We start from the raw sequence: 19,540 nt of genomic DNA, 5'->3' as shown, positions 1-19,540 counted from the left end.
TCTCCAGGACGGCATTCAACTGCCTTAATTATGAGACTTCTCTTTCTGCAATCCTCAACTTTATTCACCTTCCAACTTCTGCACCAAACGAGGCAGGGGTTCTATAGACAACAGCCACCTTCACTACGCAACTTTGATTTGTTCTCAGGGTCCCATACAAAATGTACAAAGGAGCTGTGAGAGGATAGAGCATGCTCATTGAGGATGGAATCTTTGGAGATTTTAGCTGTTAAGCTCTGCAGGTCTCTACTGAACATATGCAAACTGTTTTTTCAAAGGCTTATAAATTTGGGCAGATTTTCACAGGGACAGCAAAAGGCATCTCTCTGCCTCTGGACACAAATTGCAACCCCTGCTCCAAAGCATAGGGGCACTAGAGCTGTTCAAGAAAAATGTCTCAAGGATTAAAAACAAACAAACAAACATCATTCTTAGAAACAACTGAACCATTTTGGTGGAAACTTTCCCCAAAAAAATTCAGCCTGAGGCAGACACTCAATGGGAAATTTCAAAGTTATAAGCAATTGAAAACAAAACCTTATATTGGGAAGTGTCAGGCAACCCTAATAATTGCTATCACTTTTAGCTCCACCTATAATTATTGGGCTGACAAGTTTACAAACTCGTGGTAGCCAGAGGAATAAACATCCTTGCCAGAGTCCAACAAAGAAAATGAGGACCCACCAGCAAGGTCCAGGGGCAAACTTCTACTTAAAATAGGGCTCTCCATTATGAAAGCATTTCCTGAAGATCAGCAACACATTTGATCATGTTGACACGGATAAGAGTCACAGTTACTTGCTTCTCTTTTGAAGATGCTCAGTCCCATTGGTCAGGAAGTGGGCGAGGAACATCCGTATGCATGATTACATTACCCTAATGCTGCTGCTTACTACAGTCTCATCTTCTCTCTCCTTAGGAGTCAAATTACTTCCAATGTCATATTGACCCGAGTTAAGAATGACCTAAACTGTTGACCTGGCCCGGTCTATAGGCTATCATAATAATAATTAGATACAATTGTCAATACCTTAGTTGAATTACAACCTAATTTCTCCAAGAGCAGTCTATGCATGAGCTTTAACTATATGGAGAGGTTGAAGAGTCTGTTGTTCCATTATTAAGATTATTCAGGATAAAAAAAGTGGGGTGCCAGCTTCTAAAATGAGTGCTAATTTTCTTATTTTGATTAAAGCTTATAAATAAATGTGGTAATTAGGATCTAAATTCTCAGAAAATTCGTTCTGTATTCCAGTTGTAAATCTCATGATTTTGGGGAAGTTATACTGTGTCCTTCATACATAAGAGACTGAATCCCAGGTGCAAGTGCAAAACACAACCACAGTTACAAAGCTGTGGTCAATGACTCTACAATGTATTCAGTATCTTATTGTTGCATTCTGCACTGCTCATAGGGAAACTATGCTCCCCTTTATGACACTGCTATTTCTGTCTTTTGTTTTTCTTCCTTCCCCATTCTCCTTTCTCTACTTCTCTCCCTCATCTTTGGGCTTGTCTACTCTGAGTTTGGAATTGAAATAATTAAATCTGTTGCAATTCACACTTTTTGGTTATTTTGGCATAAGTCTACATAGACACTCATTCCAAAATAAGACTGCCCACTCACCAATTCATACTGAAATAACTGATAGCTATTTCAATTCCACTTTCCACATAGAAAAGCCCTAAGTCTCTTTCTTCCCTCTAGCAACTTACAATTCCCACACCCCACTCTATCCACTAAAATGATCAGCAGTAAAAATGAATCATCATCAGGCTTGAAGGGATATGAGACATTTATTGTCTTCCTGAAATGATTGACAGCCTGAAACACGATCGGTTTATATTCAATGCATACGTGGAAAGGTTTTTTCCCCTCAGTCACAATGGCTAAAAGCTTTCTCCCTTTCGGCAAGCAAAGTTTAGTTTCTGCAGAAACTGAACACATCATACAAGTTCCAAAATGACATCTGTCTTCCTAAGTCCCCGTGTAGAGATAGTGCTAAGTCGATGGAAGAATTCTTCCTCTGCCTCTTGGGGAGATGGATTACCTATGCTGATGGGAGAACCTCTCCCAATGGCATAGGTAGTGTCCACACCAGTGGTTCCCAAACTGGGGTTCCCAAAATGTTACAGGGGGTTCTCGGAAAAAAATTCCTTAATGGTGGACAGAACTGTCCCTAGGGACTCTGGGCAGCACGGGGCCAGCAGCCTGGAGCCCCTGGACTTCCAAGAGCTAAGCAGATCAAAGCAAGCATATCTATCACACTGAGGAGATTTAAACTTCAAGACTCCTTATAAGAAATGGAAAGGGACGTGGATATTTTTTGCTGTTTTTAAAATTAAATAGGCAGCTAGTATTGTTTTTAAAATTATTCTGAAGAACAAGTTTAAGCTTTCTTGTAACGTCCGTTGTTTGCCTGGACTGCCCAAGACCCGAATGCTTGTGTACGAGGAACGCTTTGAGTTGGCTTCTTAAATACCTTCATGCTGTTTCACATCTGATACTCCTGGATGAAACATTGGAGCCTTGTGTTATAACAGACTTATTCAAAGAGATACAAGCTACGAAAGTGAGATCTTAGTTGTTACCGTTTTCATAATGTAATAAAAATACTGTAACGATAAATAGTAAATCATGTGTAATAAGCATGTCATAAAAACAAATTTTATATTTCCAAGATCAATGCTTTTATAATTTATGCTCAGGTAAAGGAGAAAATCCCTGGAAATATTCATTTTTAGAAGGGGGTTTGCGAGACTTGACATTTTAGTGAAAGGGGTTCACAGATTGTTAAAGTTTGGGAACCACTGGTCTACACTGAAGCTCTACAGTGGTGCAGCTGTTCTGCTGTAGTGTTTTAAGTGTAGACATACCCTAAGAGAATGCACAGACCAATTCGACATTGAGGCATTTCAACTCATGGCTGATGCCTGTGTCAGAAATAGAGACTTTGGGGGAAGCCAACACCTGGATTTGGCCCACTGATGCCCAAACATCTGGCCACCCAACACTGTGGGAACAGTCCAGATAGATTCACATGGCATTAAGTTCCCAGCACATCAGATAGTAGGAACACTAGAATCCTGATACCATAAGATCTGGAGGCCATCAACATTAAGACATCCAAGTGGAGGACATTGGATGTTGTCCATCTCAACACCTGGAGTCCTGGAATCAGGACAAACCTATGGTAATAGTGGTGCGAAGAGTCAAGAGCCTCATGGCTCACCTTATTCTTCCTTGATACTGAGGGAGAAGACTGACACTGAGAGGCAGTCTCTCACAGATTCACTGGTTTGCCATGAGGACTGAGATAGCACTCAATGTAGGAGCAAGTCTTTTTGCCCACAGGTTTCAGAGGAGAGGACCATGAAGGTGAAGAGCTCCAGAAGGGCAGTTTAATAGCACCCTTACCAAAAACTCAGAACACTGTAGCTAAATCCTGACCTGCCCACATGTCCCCAGGCCCAGAGAGTGAGGCTACCAGATCTTAACTCACCAATGCAAGCCTGAGAACTCAGAGGAACCTCTCCAGGCACTTTAGTGCCAGAGCATGACATCCCCTCAGAATTGCCTCAATACAACATAAGGCAGCCCTCCAGGGTTCACAGGTATGGTTGGTGAACAACTTGCACATGGAACGTCAGTCAAGCAGGGACGGCAAGTTATATGGGCTTGTGGTGCCTGTGCTCCAGCAATATTCAGGGCCCGGGGGCCTGGGTCCACCAATGTTTGGGGCCGGGTCTCTCCCCCGGCACCGCGTGCCACCCCTGCACGCCTCCCCCGAGTGTCCCCCAGCCCCCACTTGCTGCCCCCGCATGCCTCCCCTGGGTCCCAGAGCGTCCCTGCCTCAAGCAGCTCTGCTGGCTCCTGGCATCAACTGCCACCGCAGGGTCCTAGCACCCCCCATAAACTAGTGCCAGGGCAGGCTGACCCTAATCCTGTCCTTCCGCCTGGGACCCCTCCCTTTTCTGGTGGGAACCTCCACCAGCACAGGGGGCCCCACCACCCACAGTCACCACTCCTGCCCCATGCTGGGCATGGGGCAGCCCCATCCCCCACCCCCAGTGAGGTTACAGCAAGGGGCGGCAGCAGGAGAGGAGGTACACGTGTGATGATAGCCCTCCCAACACCCACCACAAGGGAGGCGAGGAGGCTTCCTGGACCTGAGAGGGGCCCTAGGAGCACATGCAGTGACAGTGGTGCAAGGTGAGTGTACTGCCGGGAGGGAGGGGGGCCCCTCCCCCGGAGCTTGCTGCTGTCAGCGGTAATAGGGCTGGGGGGGAGTCCTCCTCTCAGGCCCCAGGTCTGGGACAGCCTGCCTGCACCCCAAACTCCTCATCCACAGCCCCACCCCCCGAGCCCACACCCCCAGCCAGAGCCCTCATCCCCCATACCCCAACCCTCTGCCCTAGCCCTGAGTCCCCTCCCACACTCCAAACCCCTCATCCCCAGCCAGAGCTCTCATCCCCCCACATCCTAACCCTATGCCCCAGCCCTAAGTCCTCTCCTCCATCGTGAACCCCTCATCCCTGGCCCCACTCCACAGCCCTCACACCCCTGCACCCCAACCCTCTGCCTGAGCCCCTCCCACACCCCACATCACCATCCCTACCCCAGAACCCTCAAATTTTTACATTATTTTAAAAAATATATATTGGCTTACAAGGCAGGTGTGGGGGGGCAGGACTTGGACTTGTTCTGGGCACCATCAAAAATTATACAAACCTGCCCCCTGCTGCAGTCAAGAATGAATAAATAGAAGAAATAAGAGTTGAAGAGCTCTCTGGCCCACTGATATCAGTTTTTAATAAAACCTGGAGTATTGGGGAAGTTTCAGAGGACTGGAAGAAAGCTAATGTGCAAATATTTATAAACGTACCACAGGGTGACCAGGTTAACTGTAAGCTGGTTAGGCGAACAGTGACTAGGAAAACAGTGGAATGGTGGAAAGAAGACTCAAAGAATTACAAGAATAGAAATATAATTAATGCCAATCAACATGGTTTAATGGAACATAGGTCTTTTCAATCAAATTATTTTTGGTCAGAACTTTGTCAGCTAAGCATGTAATAACTGACATATTAAGTATTATTTGTAATACTGTAGCACCTCTAGAAGCCCTAGTTATGGAGCAGAACCCCACTGTGCTGGGGGCTGTCAAAAACACAGTTCCTACCCAAAGAGTTTGCAATCCAAGTATAAGACAAAAAGACAACAGATGGGAATACAGAGAAATGAGACAATATTAGAAGTTATTGACTTTCTATAAAAACAACAGGGAGTCCGGTGGCACCTTAAAGATTAACAGATTTATTTGGGCATAAGCTTTCGTGGGTAAAAAAAAAATCCTTCTTCAGATGCATGGAGTGAAAATTACAGAAGCAGGCATTATTATACTGACACATGAAGAGAAGGGAGTTACCTCACAAGTGGAGAACCAGTGTTGACAGGGCCAATTCGATCAGGGTGGATGTAGTCCACTCCCAATAACTGATGAGGAGGTGTCAATTCCAAGAGAGGCAAAGCTGCTTCTGTAGTGAGCCAGCCACTCCCAGTCCCTATTCAAGCTCAAATTAATGGTGTTCAATTTGCAAATGAATTTTAGTTCTGCAGTTTCTCTTTGAAGTCTGTTTCTGAAGTTTTTTTGTTCAAAGTATAGCTACTTTTAAATCTGTTATAGAATGTCCAGGAAGATTGAAGTGTTCTCCTTCTGGGCTTTTGTATGTTACCATTCCTAATGTCCAATTTGTGTCCATTTATTCTTTTATGTAGAGAAGTAACTATACTTAAAAGTATACTATAAAGTAGCTATACTGGAATACTGCATCAGTTCTGGTGTCCACATTTCAAGAAAGGCAATGAAAAAATTTGAGAGGCTTCAGAGAAGAGCCACAAGAATGATTTGTGGCACTGCCTTATAGTAAGAGGCTTAGGAACTCTGTCTCTTTAGCTTATCAAAAGAAGCTTAAAAGGCAACCTGATCTTGTTCACAAGCAGAAGGTATCAGATACTAGAAGACTCTCAAACTAGCACACAAAGGTATAGTCAGATCCAATGGCTGGAAGCTGAAACTAGACGAATTAAATTAAAAGGGTGCTTTTTTTTTTTTTTTTTTTTGGATGCTGCACATAATTAAGCAGTAGAACACATTAACAGGAATGTGGTGGATTCTCCATCACTTGAAATCTGTAAATCAAGATTACGTGTCTTTCTAAAAGATTCGCTCCAGTTCCACCACAAATTAGGTGCAAGAATTACTGGATGATGCCATATGGTCTGAGTTATGCAGGTCAGACTCGATCACAGTGCTCCAATCTAATGTTAAAAAAAATCTATGACTCTATCTGCTTCCCCTCCAAAGTAGAATAGGCACCGTGCATGTTAGTCAGCAATAGGCATTGGGCCAACTCAGAAGCTCAGCTTGAAGCTACGAGACTTTGCTTCACCTGTCATGGAAGTGCTTGTAATGGTGCCCAAGTGCCTCAGCGGAGCCTTGGGAGATTCAGGCCATGCCTACACTACAAACATTGGTTGACACAAACCTGTGTGTGTGTGTGTCTACTTGGCTACTTGTGTCAGCAGTGAGCATACTCAACCAGGAATGCGTGTAACAATGCACACTTGGGTGCACTATGGGTAGGTATCCCACAGTGTAACCCACCACCAGCCAGCGCACAGTCTTTTAGGAAGTTTTGGCAATGCATAGTAGGGCAGAAATTAGATGCACAGGGGCGACGGGGAGCAAGGTGTCAACTTCCAAGTGTTTAACTATCTACATTCCGTAATGTCATCTATATCCCACAATCTTCATGGCTTTTTTCCAAAATCACACAAATCCATTCAGCTCTCCTCACTATCCACCATCTGTGACAGAAACACAGATCCCACACAGCTCTGCACTACTGTCATGAGCATTGCAATCACAGTACACATGATCCTTTAGTATTTGCAGAGCTGCAAGAAGAACTGACTCAATGGGGAACATGACAGACAGAATGCTGTGGGATGTGTAGAAAAAACAATTAAAAGTTGTTGATGGTGTTCACAGAGCAGCTGCAAATCATGGAGTGCCACTTCTGGGCCTAAGAAATGAGCACTGACTGGTGGGATCGCATCATAATGCAGGCTTGGGATGACAAGCAGTGGCTGCAGAACTTTTGGATGCGCAAGGCCACATTCATGGATTTGTGCACCAAACTCACCCAGCCCTATAGCACAGAGACACCAAAATGAGAGCTGCACTGACACTGGAGAATGCCAGATTAACGGGTCAGTTGAGTATCAGTCAGAAGTGGGAAAATCCACCACAGAGGCAATTATCATGCAAATGGACAGGGCCATTAATCATCTCCTAAGTAGGACTGTGACTCTTGGCAACGTGCAGGACATAGTGGATGAATCTGCTGCAATGGGGTTCCCAAACTGCAGTGGGACACATCCCTAATTTTGCACCAGACCACATGGCCACAGAATACATCAACAGAAAGGGCTACTCTTTTTTGGTTATGCAAGTGTTCATGGATCACTGGAGACACTTCACTGACAGGGCTGGTCAGGGAAGGTGCATGATGCTTGTATCTTTAAAAAACACAGGATTTTTTAGAAAGCTACAAGCAGGGACTTTCTTTCCTGACCACCAGATTGCCATTGGGAATGTTGAAATGCCAATAGCAATCCTGGGGATCCCAGCCTACCCCTTGCTTGCCCTGGCTCAACATGAACTGTACACTGACTGTCATGGATCCACAGGTCTGGTGCTCTGGAACAGTCCCTGGGAGGACCCCTTCAGAGTGTTCACCCCCTTAGGGTCTCTCATTCTCATTGGGGTAAGCACATTAGCTTCACCGACTCTTTGAATTGAACCCTGGAGCCTTCAGCACCGCTGCTTACTCCGTGAAATCCCCTCAGAGTCTCCACTTGATTTGGACACCCGGGGGAAGGCTTGCACACCCAAAGGGAGCAGTGCACCCCCAACTTCCTTAGACTAGAATGACTCTCAGCGAGTGTTGTAAAAAACAGAAGGGCTTATTAGATGTCTGGAACACAGCATAGGAAGTACTTGGTTAGCACAGAGAACAGAAAAGTTACAGCAAAGTCCACCTGGCTCTGTCCAGAGTTCTCTCTGACCTATCGAGTCCCAGTCCAGAAGCCAGAGTCTTCCTTCCACAGCCCACACTACCAACACCTGGCCCCTCCTCTGTCTTTTGTTGTTTCCTGGGGGAAAACAGGTCACCTGGTGTGACGATGCTGCCTTTGTGGGACCCAACTGAGAGTGCCAATTCAGGACAAATTGCTTAAAGCAGGGCAGTTGCAGCCCAAGGCTGGGGTTCCTTTGCACACCAAGGCAAACCAAACCAGCCAAACAGAGAAGACTTCAGTTTTACCCCACTGGCTAACCACAAGTCACACAAGCAATTCCCTTAGACACTCCAGTTTCCCAGTATCACCACCAATGCCACTTGCTATGGGGGTGAATGATTATGAAAACCAATACCCCAATAAAAGAAAAATGGTTCTCCCGATCCCAAAAGACCAAGCCCCAGATCCAGGTCAATATACTGATCAGATCTTATCCACAAATTACGCTGTTGCCAGTTCTTTAGGATCTAAAATCTAAAGGTTTATTCATAAAAGGAAAAGAGAGATAGATGAGAGCTAAAATTGGTTAAATGGAATCAACTACATACAGTAATGGCAAAAGTTCTTGGTTCAGGCTTGTAGCAGTGATGGAATAAACTGCAGGTTCAAATCAAGTCCCTGGAGTACATCCACAGCTAGGATGGGTCATTCAGTCCTTTGTTAAGACCTTCAGTTTGTAGCAAAGTCCCTCCAGAGGCAAGAAGCAGGATTGAAGACAGGCTGCTGCATCTCCTCCGTCTTTTTATAGTCTCTTGCTTGCTTTGTTTCAAAGATAAGCTGTCCAGCCTTAGAGTTCTGTCCATAGCCATGTCCCTGCATACCTTGCTGAGTCACAAGGTGTATCTGCCTTCTTTCAGTGGGTCAGTTGTATAGCTGATGGTCCCTCAGCTAAGCAGAGCTGACACCAACTTGTATAGGGTGTCACCCAGAAGCTTAGCATAAGTTTGAAATACAGTGTAGAGCCAATATTCATAACTTCAACTACAAAAATGATACACACATACAGCTAGCATAATCATAATCACCAAATCACAACCTTTCCATAGACACCTTACACGACAACCTTTGTACAATATTTGCTGCAAATACATAACAGTGGTTGCAACAATGGTCACAGAGCCACAGGTTATGTCAGTAATGTCACACCTGGCTACCACCCTTAGCTCTTTGTTCTCCAGCTGGTCACAGCCAGCTGCTTCCTGCAGAGGGAGTCGGCAGCCCTTGGTCATTAGTTGCTAGGCACCAGATGTCCAACCATCGGAGCAGCCATTGTCTGCTGAGACTTTGACAAGCCCATCCCATCACCCAGTTAAACATGTAGCACATAGGGGAAACTGAGGCACACAGTATTCATACAAAATATTAAGAAAATTCCCATCGTCACACTGGCCACTTTGACAGCACCAAGGAGAGATTTAACTACAGACTCAACAGGTGCAGAATGACAGGTGAATTTTTCTGGGAAATCAAAGGGTGGCTGGCACTGTTTACTTACAAGATTGGAACTCAGTGAGACAAATATCCCAATGGTTATAGCTAATGCTAAGATTTTGTCAGGAGGTTAGGGAATCTGTGACTTCCAGAGACCTCCGTGACATTTTCCGCTTCAGCCCTGGGGTGGCAGAGCTGGAGGGCCCCCCTATAGCCGCCTGTGGCAGCAGGGGGGACCCTAGAGCCCCAGAAGCAGTGAGTGCTGGACCCTCCTTCCTCCCCATTTTGTCAGTTATTTTTAGTAAAAGTCAGGGACAGATCACAAGCTTCTGTGAATGTTTGTTATTGTCTGTGACCTGTCCCTTTTACTAAAAATAACTGTGACAAGATCTTAACCTTAGTTATAGTTGCCTGCTGTGTCCTGCATAATATCTGTGCAGCAAAGGGAGAAAAATTTCCACCAGGGTAAAAGGGCGGAGGTGAAGCAGTTACCTACTGAGTTTAAACAACCAGACAAGGGCTATTAAAAAAGCATCACACAGAGCTACACAGCTCAGGGAGGCTTTGAAAGAGAAAATGAAGATTTCCTGGACAGATGTCAGGATATGCTTCTGCGGGCACAACATTCTAAAGAATCAGAGCAGGCTGCACAGTGGAGACAGAAGGACGGTGAAGAAAATTGGCAACATGTGATCTCCAGAAGAAGAAAGAGGAGCATCCATGTACCAGCAATGCAGATACAGGTGAGCAACCATTTTCATGTTCTCTTAGATACAGGTACTAATGCGGAGAGTGGACTAGATGGTACATCTGAGAGAAGGGAGCAGAAGGAGACTCCACCGATTGGAAGGCATGAGATGCACTGTCCTAGGGATGGAGGTTCCATGACCACCGCTCCCAAGAGAAGGAGGCGGCTGGTGGTGGTCGGGGACTCCCTCGTAAGGGGGACTGAGTCATCTATCTGCTGTCCTGACTGGGAAAACTGAGAAGTGTGCTGCTTGTCTGGAGCTAGGATTCACGATGCAATGGAGAGACTGCCGAGACACATCAAGCCCTCGGATTGCTACCCCTTCCTGCATCTCCACGTGGGCACCAATGATACTGCCAAGAATGACCTTGAGCGGATCACTGCAGACTATGTGGCTCTGGGAAGAAGGATAAAGGAGTTTGAGGCGTAAGTGGTGTTCTCGTCCATCCTCCCTGTGGAAGCAAAAGGCCCAGTAGAGACCGTCTAATTGTGGAAGTCAACGAATGGCTACGCAGGTGCTGTCGGAGAGATGGTTTTGGATTCTTTGACCAGGGATGGTGTTCCAAGAAGAAGGATTGCTAGGCAGAGACGGGCTCCACCTAACGAAGAGATGGAAGAGCATCTTCGCAAGCAGGCTGGCAAACCTAGTGAGGAGGGCTTTAAACTAGGTTCACCAGGGGAAGGAGACCAAAGCCCTGAGGTAAGTGGGGAAGTGGGATACCAGGAGAGTGCAAGAGGGAAGGACTCCTGCCTCATACTGAGAATGCAGGACAATCAGCAAGTTATCTTAAGTGCCTATACACAAATGCAAGAAGCCTGGGAAACAAGCAGAGAGAACTGGAAGTTCTGGCACAGTCAAGGAATTATGATGTGATTGGAATAACAGAGACTTGGTGGGATAACTCACATGACTGGAGTCCTGTCATGGATGGATATAAACTGTTCAGGAAGGACAGGCAGGGCAGAAAAGGTGGGGGAGTTGCATTGTATGTAAGAGAGCAGTATGACTGCTCAGAGCTCCAGTATGAAACTGCAGAAAAACCTGAGAGTCTCTGGATTAAGTTTAGAAGTGTGAGCAACAAAGGTGATGTCGTGGTGGGCGTCTGCTATAGAACACCAGACCAGGAGGATGAAGTGGACAAGGCTTTCTTCTGGCAACTAACAGAAGTTACTAGATTACAGGCCCTGGTTCTCATGGGGGACTTCAATCACTCCGATAACTGCTGTGAGAGCAATACAGCAGTGCACCTGACAATCCAGGAAGTTTTTGGAAAGTGCAGGGGACAATTTCCTGGTGCAAGTGCTGGAGGAACCAACTAGGGGCAGAGCTCTTCTTGATCTGCTGCTCACAAACAGGGAAGAATTAGTAGGGGAAGCAAAAGTGGACGGGAACCTGGGAGGCAGTGACCATGAGATGGTCGAGTTCAGGATCCTGACACAAGAAAGAAAGGAGACCAGCAGAATATGGACCCTGGACTTCAGAAAAGCAGACTTTGACTCCCTCAGAGAACTGATGGGCAGGATTCCCTGGGAGAATAACATGAAGGAGAAAGGAGTCCAAGACAGCTGGGTGTATTTTAAAGAATTCTTATTGAGGTTGCAGGAACAAATCATCCCGATGTGTAGAAAGAATAGTAAATATGGCAGGCGACCAGCTTGGCTTAACAGTGAAATCCTTGCTGATATTAAACGCAAAAAAGAAGCTTACAAGAAGTGGAAGATTGGACAAATGACCAGGGAGGAGTATAAAAATATTACTCAGGCATGCAGAAGTGAAATCAGGAAGGCCAAATCACACTTGGAGTTGCAGCTAGCAAGAGATGTTATGAGTAACAAGAAGGGTTTCTTCAGGAATGTTAGCAACAAGAAGGTAGTCAAGGAAAGTGTGGGCCCCTTACTGAATAAGGGAGGTAACCTAGTGACAGAGGATGTAGAAAAAGCGAATGTACTTAATGCTTTTTTGCCTCTGTTTTCACGAACAAGGTCAGCTCCCAGACTACTGCACTGGGCAGCACAGTATGGGGAGGAGGTGACCAGTCCTCTGTGGAGAAAGAAGTGGTTCAGGAGTATTTAGACAAGCTGAACGAGCATGAGTCCATGGGGCTGGGTGCACTGCATCTGAGGGTGCTAAAGGAGTTGGCGGATGAGATTGCAGAGCCATTAGCCATTATTTTTGAAAACTCATGGCGATCGGGGGAGGTCCCAGACTGGAAAAAGGCTAATGTAATGCCCATCTTTAAAAAGGGGAAGGAAGAGGATATAGTCAGCCTCACCTCAGTCCCTGGAAAAATCATGGAGCAGGTCCTCAAGGAATCAATTCTGAAGCATTTAGAGGAGAGGAAAGTGATCAGGAACAGTCAGCATGGATTCACCAAGGGCAAGTCATGCCTGACTAACCTAACTGCCTTCTATGACGAGATAACTGGCTCTGTGGATGAGGGAAAAGCAGTGGATGTGTTATTCCTTGACTTTAGCAAAGCTTTTGATACGGTATCCCACAGTATTCTTGCCAGCAAGTTAAAGACGTATGGTTTGAATGAATGGACTATAAGGTGGATAGAAAGCTGGCTAGACCATTGGGTTCAATGTGTAGTGATCAATGGCTCCCTGTCTAGTTGGCAGCCGGTATCAAGCGGAGTGCCCCAAGGGTCAGTCCTGGGGCCGGTTTTGTTCAATACCTTCATTAATGATCTGGAGGATGGCGTGGATTGCACCCTCAGCAAGTTTGCAGATGACACTAAACTGGGAGGGTGGTAGAGACACTGGAGGGTGGGGATAGGATACAGCGGGACCTAGCCAAATTAGAGGATTGGGCCAAAGGAAATCTGATGAGTTCAACAAGGACAAGTGCAGAGTCCTGCACTTAGGACGGAAGACTCTCATGCACTGCTACAGACTAGGGAACGAGTGGCTAGGCAGCAGTTCTGCAGAAAAGGACCTAGGGGTTACAGTGGACGAGAAGCTGGATATGAGTCAACTTCTTGTTGCCAAGAAGGCTAACAGCATTTTGGGCTGTATAAGTAGGAGCATTGCCAGCAGATCGAGGGACGTGATCACGTCCCTCTATTCGGCATTGGTGAGGCCTCATCTGGAGTACTGTGTCCAGTTTTGGGCATGTGGAAAAATTGAAAAGAGTCCAGTGGAGGGCAACAAAAATGATTAAGGGGCTGGAGCACATGACTTATGAGGAGAAGCTGAGGGAACTGGGATTATTTAGTCTGCAGAAGAGAAGAATGGGGGGATTTGATAGCTGCTTTCAACTACCTGAAAGGGGGTTCTAAAGAGGATGGATCTAGACTGTTCTCAGTGGTACCAGGTGACAGACCAAGGAGTAATGGCCTCAAGTTGCAGGGGGGAGGTTTAGGTTGGATATTAGGAAAAACTTTTTCACTAGGAGGCTGGTAAAGCACCTGAATGGGTTACCTATGGAGGTGGTGGAATCTCCTTCCTTAGAGGTTTTTAAGGTCAGGCTTGACAAAGCCCTGGCTGGGATGATTTAGGTGGGGATTGGTCCTGCTTTGAGCAGGGGGTTGGACTAGATGACCTTCTGAGGTCCCTTCCAACCGTAAGATTCTATGAAAGACCACTTCAAAAGTGATCCACAGTAATGCGCTGTAGTGTATTGTGTTCTACCAGGTTCTGCTGTTTTGTGGCCTGTTAAGAACTGTGTAGTGCTTGGTGTACATGTATGATTCTAATACTATCAATGCACCTATTAATTTTGTCTGTGACCAATCCTATAAGTTTGTGACACTGTGCAGTAACGAATAGTTGGTTGCTTTCAGAACTGATAGGCACTCGGCAACGTTATGTTGTGAACTGATAAAGATAAATTATGTTCTAAATAATAGAATTTTATTCCGTTACCAAATCAGTACACCCCCCAGTGCAATTTTAAAATAAATGCATTAAAAATTAATAAAACATAATAAATTAACAAGAACGGAACGTATGAAGGGAAAAGAACATTCGTGTCAATTTCAGCTAAACAGACCAATTGTGGTTTTCACAGGTCAGTGTATGTGAAGCTGTGATTGTCTTTAATGTACTCAGGGTGGAGTGGTATGGGTAGTGCAGCAGCCTCTGATGCCATGTGGAATGTTGGGGGCAAGGCAGGGAGGTCCCATAATGGAGTTCTCAGTGGGTTGCAGAGGAAAGTGAGCCCGGGATTGTTGAACCTGTAAGTCCATCAGAGTTGCAGTATCTGTGATTACTGCCTGAGAAGCCCCATTATGTCCTGGTGTATTTCACTCTCCTTTTCCTGCTGGGACTCCCAGGCCTCTCTCCTTTCCACTCTTTCCTTCTCCAAGCTGTCTGCAATGTTGACCTACCAGGCCATGTGCTCATGGTCTGATGCAGCACTGGCGTGCAAGATCTCATTGAACATGTCATCCTGAGTCCTCTTCTTTCCCTTATCTGGCTCAGGTGTTCCCCGGGTGTGGTGGGGGAAATGTCAAGACTGCAATGGCAGCAGCTGCAGAGAAAACACAGAGCAGTACTATAGTCAGTATAATTACAGTCAACATAGTTACAACAGAAAGTGAAAATTAGATTCAGAATTCTCCCCTTCCCTTGCACCTCTAAAGTGTTAAACAAGACTAGCTTATGGACACTTATACTTTTGAGTTCCTGATCCCTGGTGCCATTCACAGCACCAGCCATGGTGAGTATGAGCACCATGCACGAGGGAAATGAGAGAATTGCTCGGCTGCATGAAACTATAAATATAGGGAAATGGTATGGAATACTGGCACCATTTTCCACAGGCAGTCGAGATTTTCACTGGTATCTCACTCCTGAAGGTAACAAAGGCAGACAGAGAGCCCAGTTGCTGCTGGCATTCCAAAGCCACGCAAGCTCGTACTATCCTGTGTACTGCAATGGTGCCCGCCGAAGTTATCGCTGAGTGGCATGCAGAAAGTTTCCTACCACAGAGGAAGAAATAAGGCTGCCATCCCTAAAAACCTTTGGGAGAAGATTCCAGAGTACCTCAGTGAAAGTTTCATCCAGATCTCTCAGAAGGATTCAAGGAACATCCCAGCGTACATAAACTGCCCCACAGGGGACCCCTTGCCTAACTCTACAGAGCAATGAAAGGCAGATCACAACACTATCTCTCTTTGTTGTACCTCTGCCTCTTCTAGTTTGGATAGATTAATGCAAAGTCGATAGCTGCATCCTGTTAAGTTGGGAGTGCCATCATTGTAATGGGAAATAAATCGACGCACTTACCTGAGGTTCCTTCCTCTGCATTGGGCTCATCTGTGCTTGGCTGCCAGGACTGACTGGACTGCAGTGGAGTCTCAAACAGGTCCTGGTTCATGGCACAGTTGGACTCCCCAGTTGCCAGTTCCTCCATCCTCCTCTTCGCCCTTCTCCTCGCTGTTCAGGCTAGGGTCCTGTGGGTCAGGCTCCTTGGAAGTATCGATGTTAGAGTGTGGGATGGTGGTGCCTTTGTCAAGTATCGCATGTAGCTCTTTATATAAGTAGCAGGTCTGCGGCTTGACACTGTATTGACTGTTGGCCTCCCTGGCCTTCTGATACACCTGCCAAAGCTCCTTCGCTTTCACACGGCACTGCTGCTGGTCCCCATCTTCTCCATCATCCCCTGAACAGTCCCTTCATAGAAGTCAACATTTCCACAGCTAGTCTGTAGCTGTGTTTGCACAGCTTCTTCTCCCCATAGGCCAAGAAGATCCAATATCTCCTGTCTATGCCAAGCCAGAGCATATCTAGAGCGTGCAGCCAACATGGTCAGCTGGGCAGCTGCACACAACAATGGAGAGCTGCTAGGTGTGCTCGCCAAGCCAGACAATCAGGAAAACACAAATTCGTGGGGTCTTCTGCTCTACGTGACACCTGGGCAGTGGAGGAATGTCAGACATTGTAGGATAGCTGCTAGAGAACTGTTAGGGTCGACATCAGTTATGCAGCATCTACACTTGTGCTACATTGACGTTGGCTCTATACCGCTCAGGAAGGCAGTGTTACTGTCAGCGTAACAGGGTGCTTACGTCAGTGGGAGACAAATTTAAGCGTACACACATGCACAATTAAGTCGACGCAAGGCAGCTTATGTCAACCTATCTTTGTAGTATAGGCCTCCAGATCAAATTGGCTAAAGTTATTCCACTAACACACCACTTCTAACCATGAATAAAAAAACTATATGCAGTAAACACTAATTTTCACACATGGAAAAGGAGATCAACAAGGCAACAAAGGCCACTAGATTTCTAGCCTGTTGAGTTCCTGCTTGCCAACTTCAGCAGTTTCAAGGAACTCTACATGAGAAGGTTACATTGGTTTAAAACAATACCTTTGGTTAAACCAATTTAGATAGATTGTCCCTGTATGGACACTCTCTCTCTCTGTGGACTCTTCCTTCGGCTTAAGTTTGTTTCAGTTTAGCTTAAATCGATTCCTAATAGTCTTAAACTAAACCAAAATAATTGTATCCTCAAAGCCTTTTGCACTTCCTTAACTAAATCAACATAAAAATCACACCTTTAGTTAAGCCAGTGCAACTTTGTTTAGCAGCGGTAGCCACTCAGGTTGGAAGAGATGGTGAAGGGACGCATTGCTTAAACAGACCCTACTATTCAACAGTTCCAAGTTCACAAAATCAGAGCTCTCAGGACACTTACAACAGAGATTCATGAAACCTATGTTTGAAGAGAAACTTCAAGTTAATGTCTTTTCTCTGTGAAAACACTTCTTGGCCCCATACAACCGCCTGGGAGCCTCAATCACCATATATGTAGCTTCCTGGACCAGGTTACATAGAAAGCCCTTTTTAATATGCTATATTTTGACAGAGGCTATTCCAGTGGTTCTCAACCTGCAGTCCAATTAGCTGTGTGCTAAATGCCGCCGGGCCATGCGACAGGGTCCAGGTTCCCGGTTGCCCAGTGCAGCGGGGTCCAGGCTTGGGGCTGAGGCTGCCACCTGGCCCCACGCGGCAGGGGTTCGGGGCTGCCACCTGACCCTGCATGGTCCATGGTCCGGGGCTGCCAGCCAGCCCCACGGGGTCAGTGTCCGGGCTGCCACCCAGCTGCCCTGCCACCTGGCCCCCACAATTGGGGTCCAGCAGGTCGGGGCTTCTGCCCAACCCTACACAGCAAGGTCCAGGGTCCCTGCTACCCACCCCAGGCTCCGCTCCTGTCCCCACCCTGTGGAGGGGTCTCTGGGTTGGAAGCGCTGGCCATAGGGGTCTGTGAGGAGGAGGGGGGGGGGGGGGGGGCGCACTGTGGTTCTCAACCTGTGGCCCAGGTTGTGGCCCACAATAATAAATAGATTGAGAATCACTGGGTGTATTCTCTGAGGTGTACATTGATCTTAGCTGTGATGTAATTCTGCCACATAGTTTCTATCCCAGGTGAGGCACTGGCGGAGTGCCCTAGCTGTTAACCAATAAACATGCAGTGTTCCCTCACCTGCCTGGTAGTTACTGGAGTGATATGCCATTTCAATGCAGTCCTGCTAACAGGGTGCCTACACCTTAGCAGGGAACTACCTACATAGCCAGTTGGGTAGGAATGCTTCTCTGTAGAGATGTTTGGCATAGATTCATGTGTGCGTCACGTCCCTGTCCAGCTGTAAGACAGTTCATACTAAATCAGAGGTGCATGTGATATTTATCACCTACATACAGTACCAAGGTACTTAAGCTTCAAAATCTCTCAAAATGTAGATGTATTTATCCTTGTTTTACAGATGGGAAAACTGCAGCACAGTGGGTAAGGGACCTGCTCAAGGTTGCACAACACAGGGACAGAGCAGAGAATGGAAAATGAGTCCTGAGTTTTACATCCCCTGCTCAGTCAAGCAGGCAATGCTGTCTTATGTCTGTACGTACACACTGGCTTTCCAATTTCAAAAGTGTCCCAAGGAATGGTGTTCCCAGGCCCACAGCCTCTTACAGAATAGAGTGAGGACTCTAAACACTAATTTTCATTACCTTGATCTCATTCCTTTCAGTTACACCCCCATTTATGATAGAAAATAATTTCTTTGCTTACTAGCGGTTTAGGCCCTTCAGCTATTTGTAAGCTTATTATACCAAACTCCACTCAGAGCATCACTTGGAGCACCCTCCAGTTTGTCACTATCTTTCCAGGACGGAAGGTCCAGTTCAAAGCAATGTCTCTGGTGGGATTGTCTCAGAACCACACAAGGAAGGACTCTTTCTTATCGCTCTATCCCAGCATAAAACACCAGTGGGATTTGCTACCACCTTCCTAGGGGGTTTCTCTCTGACACTGAACATGCACGTGGCATTTCTGCCCAGCCTATGATGTGTCCTTCGGTGAACGTGTCTGCTTAGCCACCCCCTGAGGATGTGCACATGCCCTTAACTGTCTGTGCATCCAGGGCATAGGGCAGCGGGCACGCACACGCGGCCACACGAGACACGCTGGGTTCTGGCCGGCAGCTCAGGTCCCACGCTGCAGCCTAGGCGCACACAGGGGATGCGCAGTACAGCCGCCTCCACGTCCACGCGCAGGGCGCGAGCGAGACCTTTCACCCCCCTCAGTCAGTTACCGGCTGCCCTTCGCCCTCGGCCCGCCCTGCGCCCTGCGCCCGACCCCCGCCCTTACCCAGGAAGATGGAGACGATGAGGCGCAGCGCTTGCTCGGAGGAGCCCAGCGCCTCCGCTGCCCGGGCCAGGCCCAGACCGGACCCCGCTACCGCCATGTTCTCCCCGGGCCGCCCGGCCAGACCCACCGCCGCTCCCCAAACCCGGCAGCTGCAACAGCCGCCGGCGCGGCCCCCTCACCTAGGACACACCCACTTGATAGCTATTGGCTGCGCTGCTCCGGCTACGCTCCCCACACCGCCTCCAATTGGCCAGTGTGCGGCAGCGGGGCAGGACCGAGAGCTAACTGAGGCAAAGGTTACTCCACGTGAGGGTGGAGCGACGAACGGCCTTGTCAATCAACGATTGGATGAGCCTCTTCCGAGAATCAGACTCTGATTGGGCAAGATAGGGCGGGGCCCTGAGTACTGGGTGGGGTCCGGCTCCCCATTGGTCATGCCGGGGACAGGAGAGAGCCAGTCAGGGGAGGGGGAGAAGGAGGAGGAGGAGGAGGCGAGGGTTACTGTCGGGCACTAGGCGAACGGCGGAAGAGGGTGGTGTAGCTAGCGCGGTCCCAACGGCCCACCAGCAAAAAGTTAGAATACCGTTAGCGTGGGCGAACCTTATGCATATTTAT

The 19,540-nt window shown here is 47.1% G+C and overlaps 1 protein-coding gene and 1 long non-coding RNA gene across 2 annotated transcripts in view; both read right to left on the bottom strand.

Annotated features, from left to right (window-relative positions):
• Positions 1-19,116, bottom strand: part of LPCAT3 (lysophosphatidylcholine acyltransferase 3) — a 32,317-nt gene extending 13,201 nt beyond the window's left edge. Inside the window, exon 1 of the mRNA XM_034786959.1 lies at positions 18,926-19,116. Within this exon, the coding sequence (XP_034642850.1) occupies positions 18,926-19,022 (97 nt within the window). The 5' untranslated portion in view covers positions 19,023-19,116. The remainder of the gene's footprint in view (positions 1-18,925) is intronic.
• Positions 13,775-18,872, bottom strand: LOC117885669. The gene is made up of 3 exons (XR_004647808.1): positions 17,762-18,872; positions 15,558-16,184; positions 13,775-14,799 (listed from the first exon to the last, which is right to left on the bottom strand). It is a non-coding gene; the product is annotated as an uncharacterized LOC117885669 (long non-coding RNA).
• Positions 19,117-19,540: the final 424 nt, after the last annotated feature.

The sequence above is a fragment of the Trachemys scripta genome, chromosome 1 (assembly GCF_013100865.1).
Source record: "Trachemys scripta elegans isolate TJP31775 chromosome 1, CAS_Tse_1.0, whole genome shotgun sequence".
NCBI classification, from domain to species: domain Eukaryota; kingdom Metazoa; phylum Chordata; order Testudines; family Emydidae; genus Trachemys; species Trachemys scripta.
The sequence above is the reverse complement of the archived record's forward strand: the minus strand, read 5'-3'. Positions and strand labels throughout refer to the sequence as shown.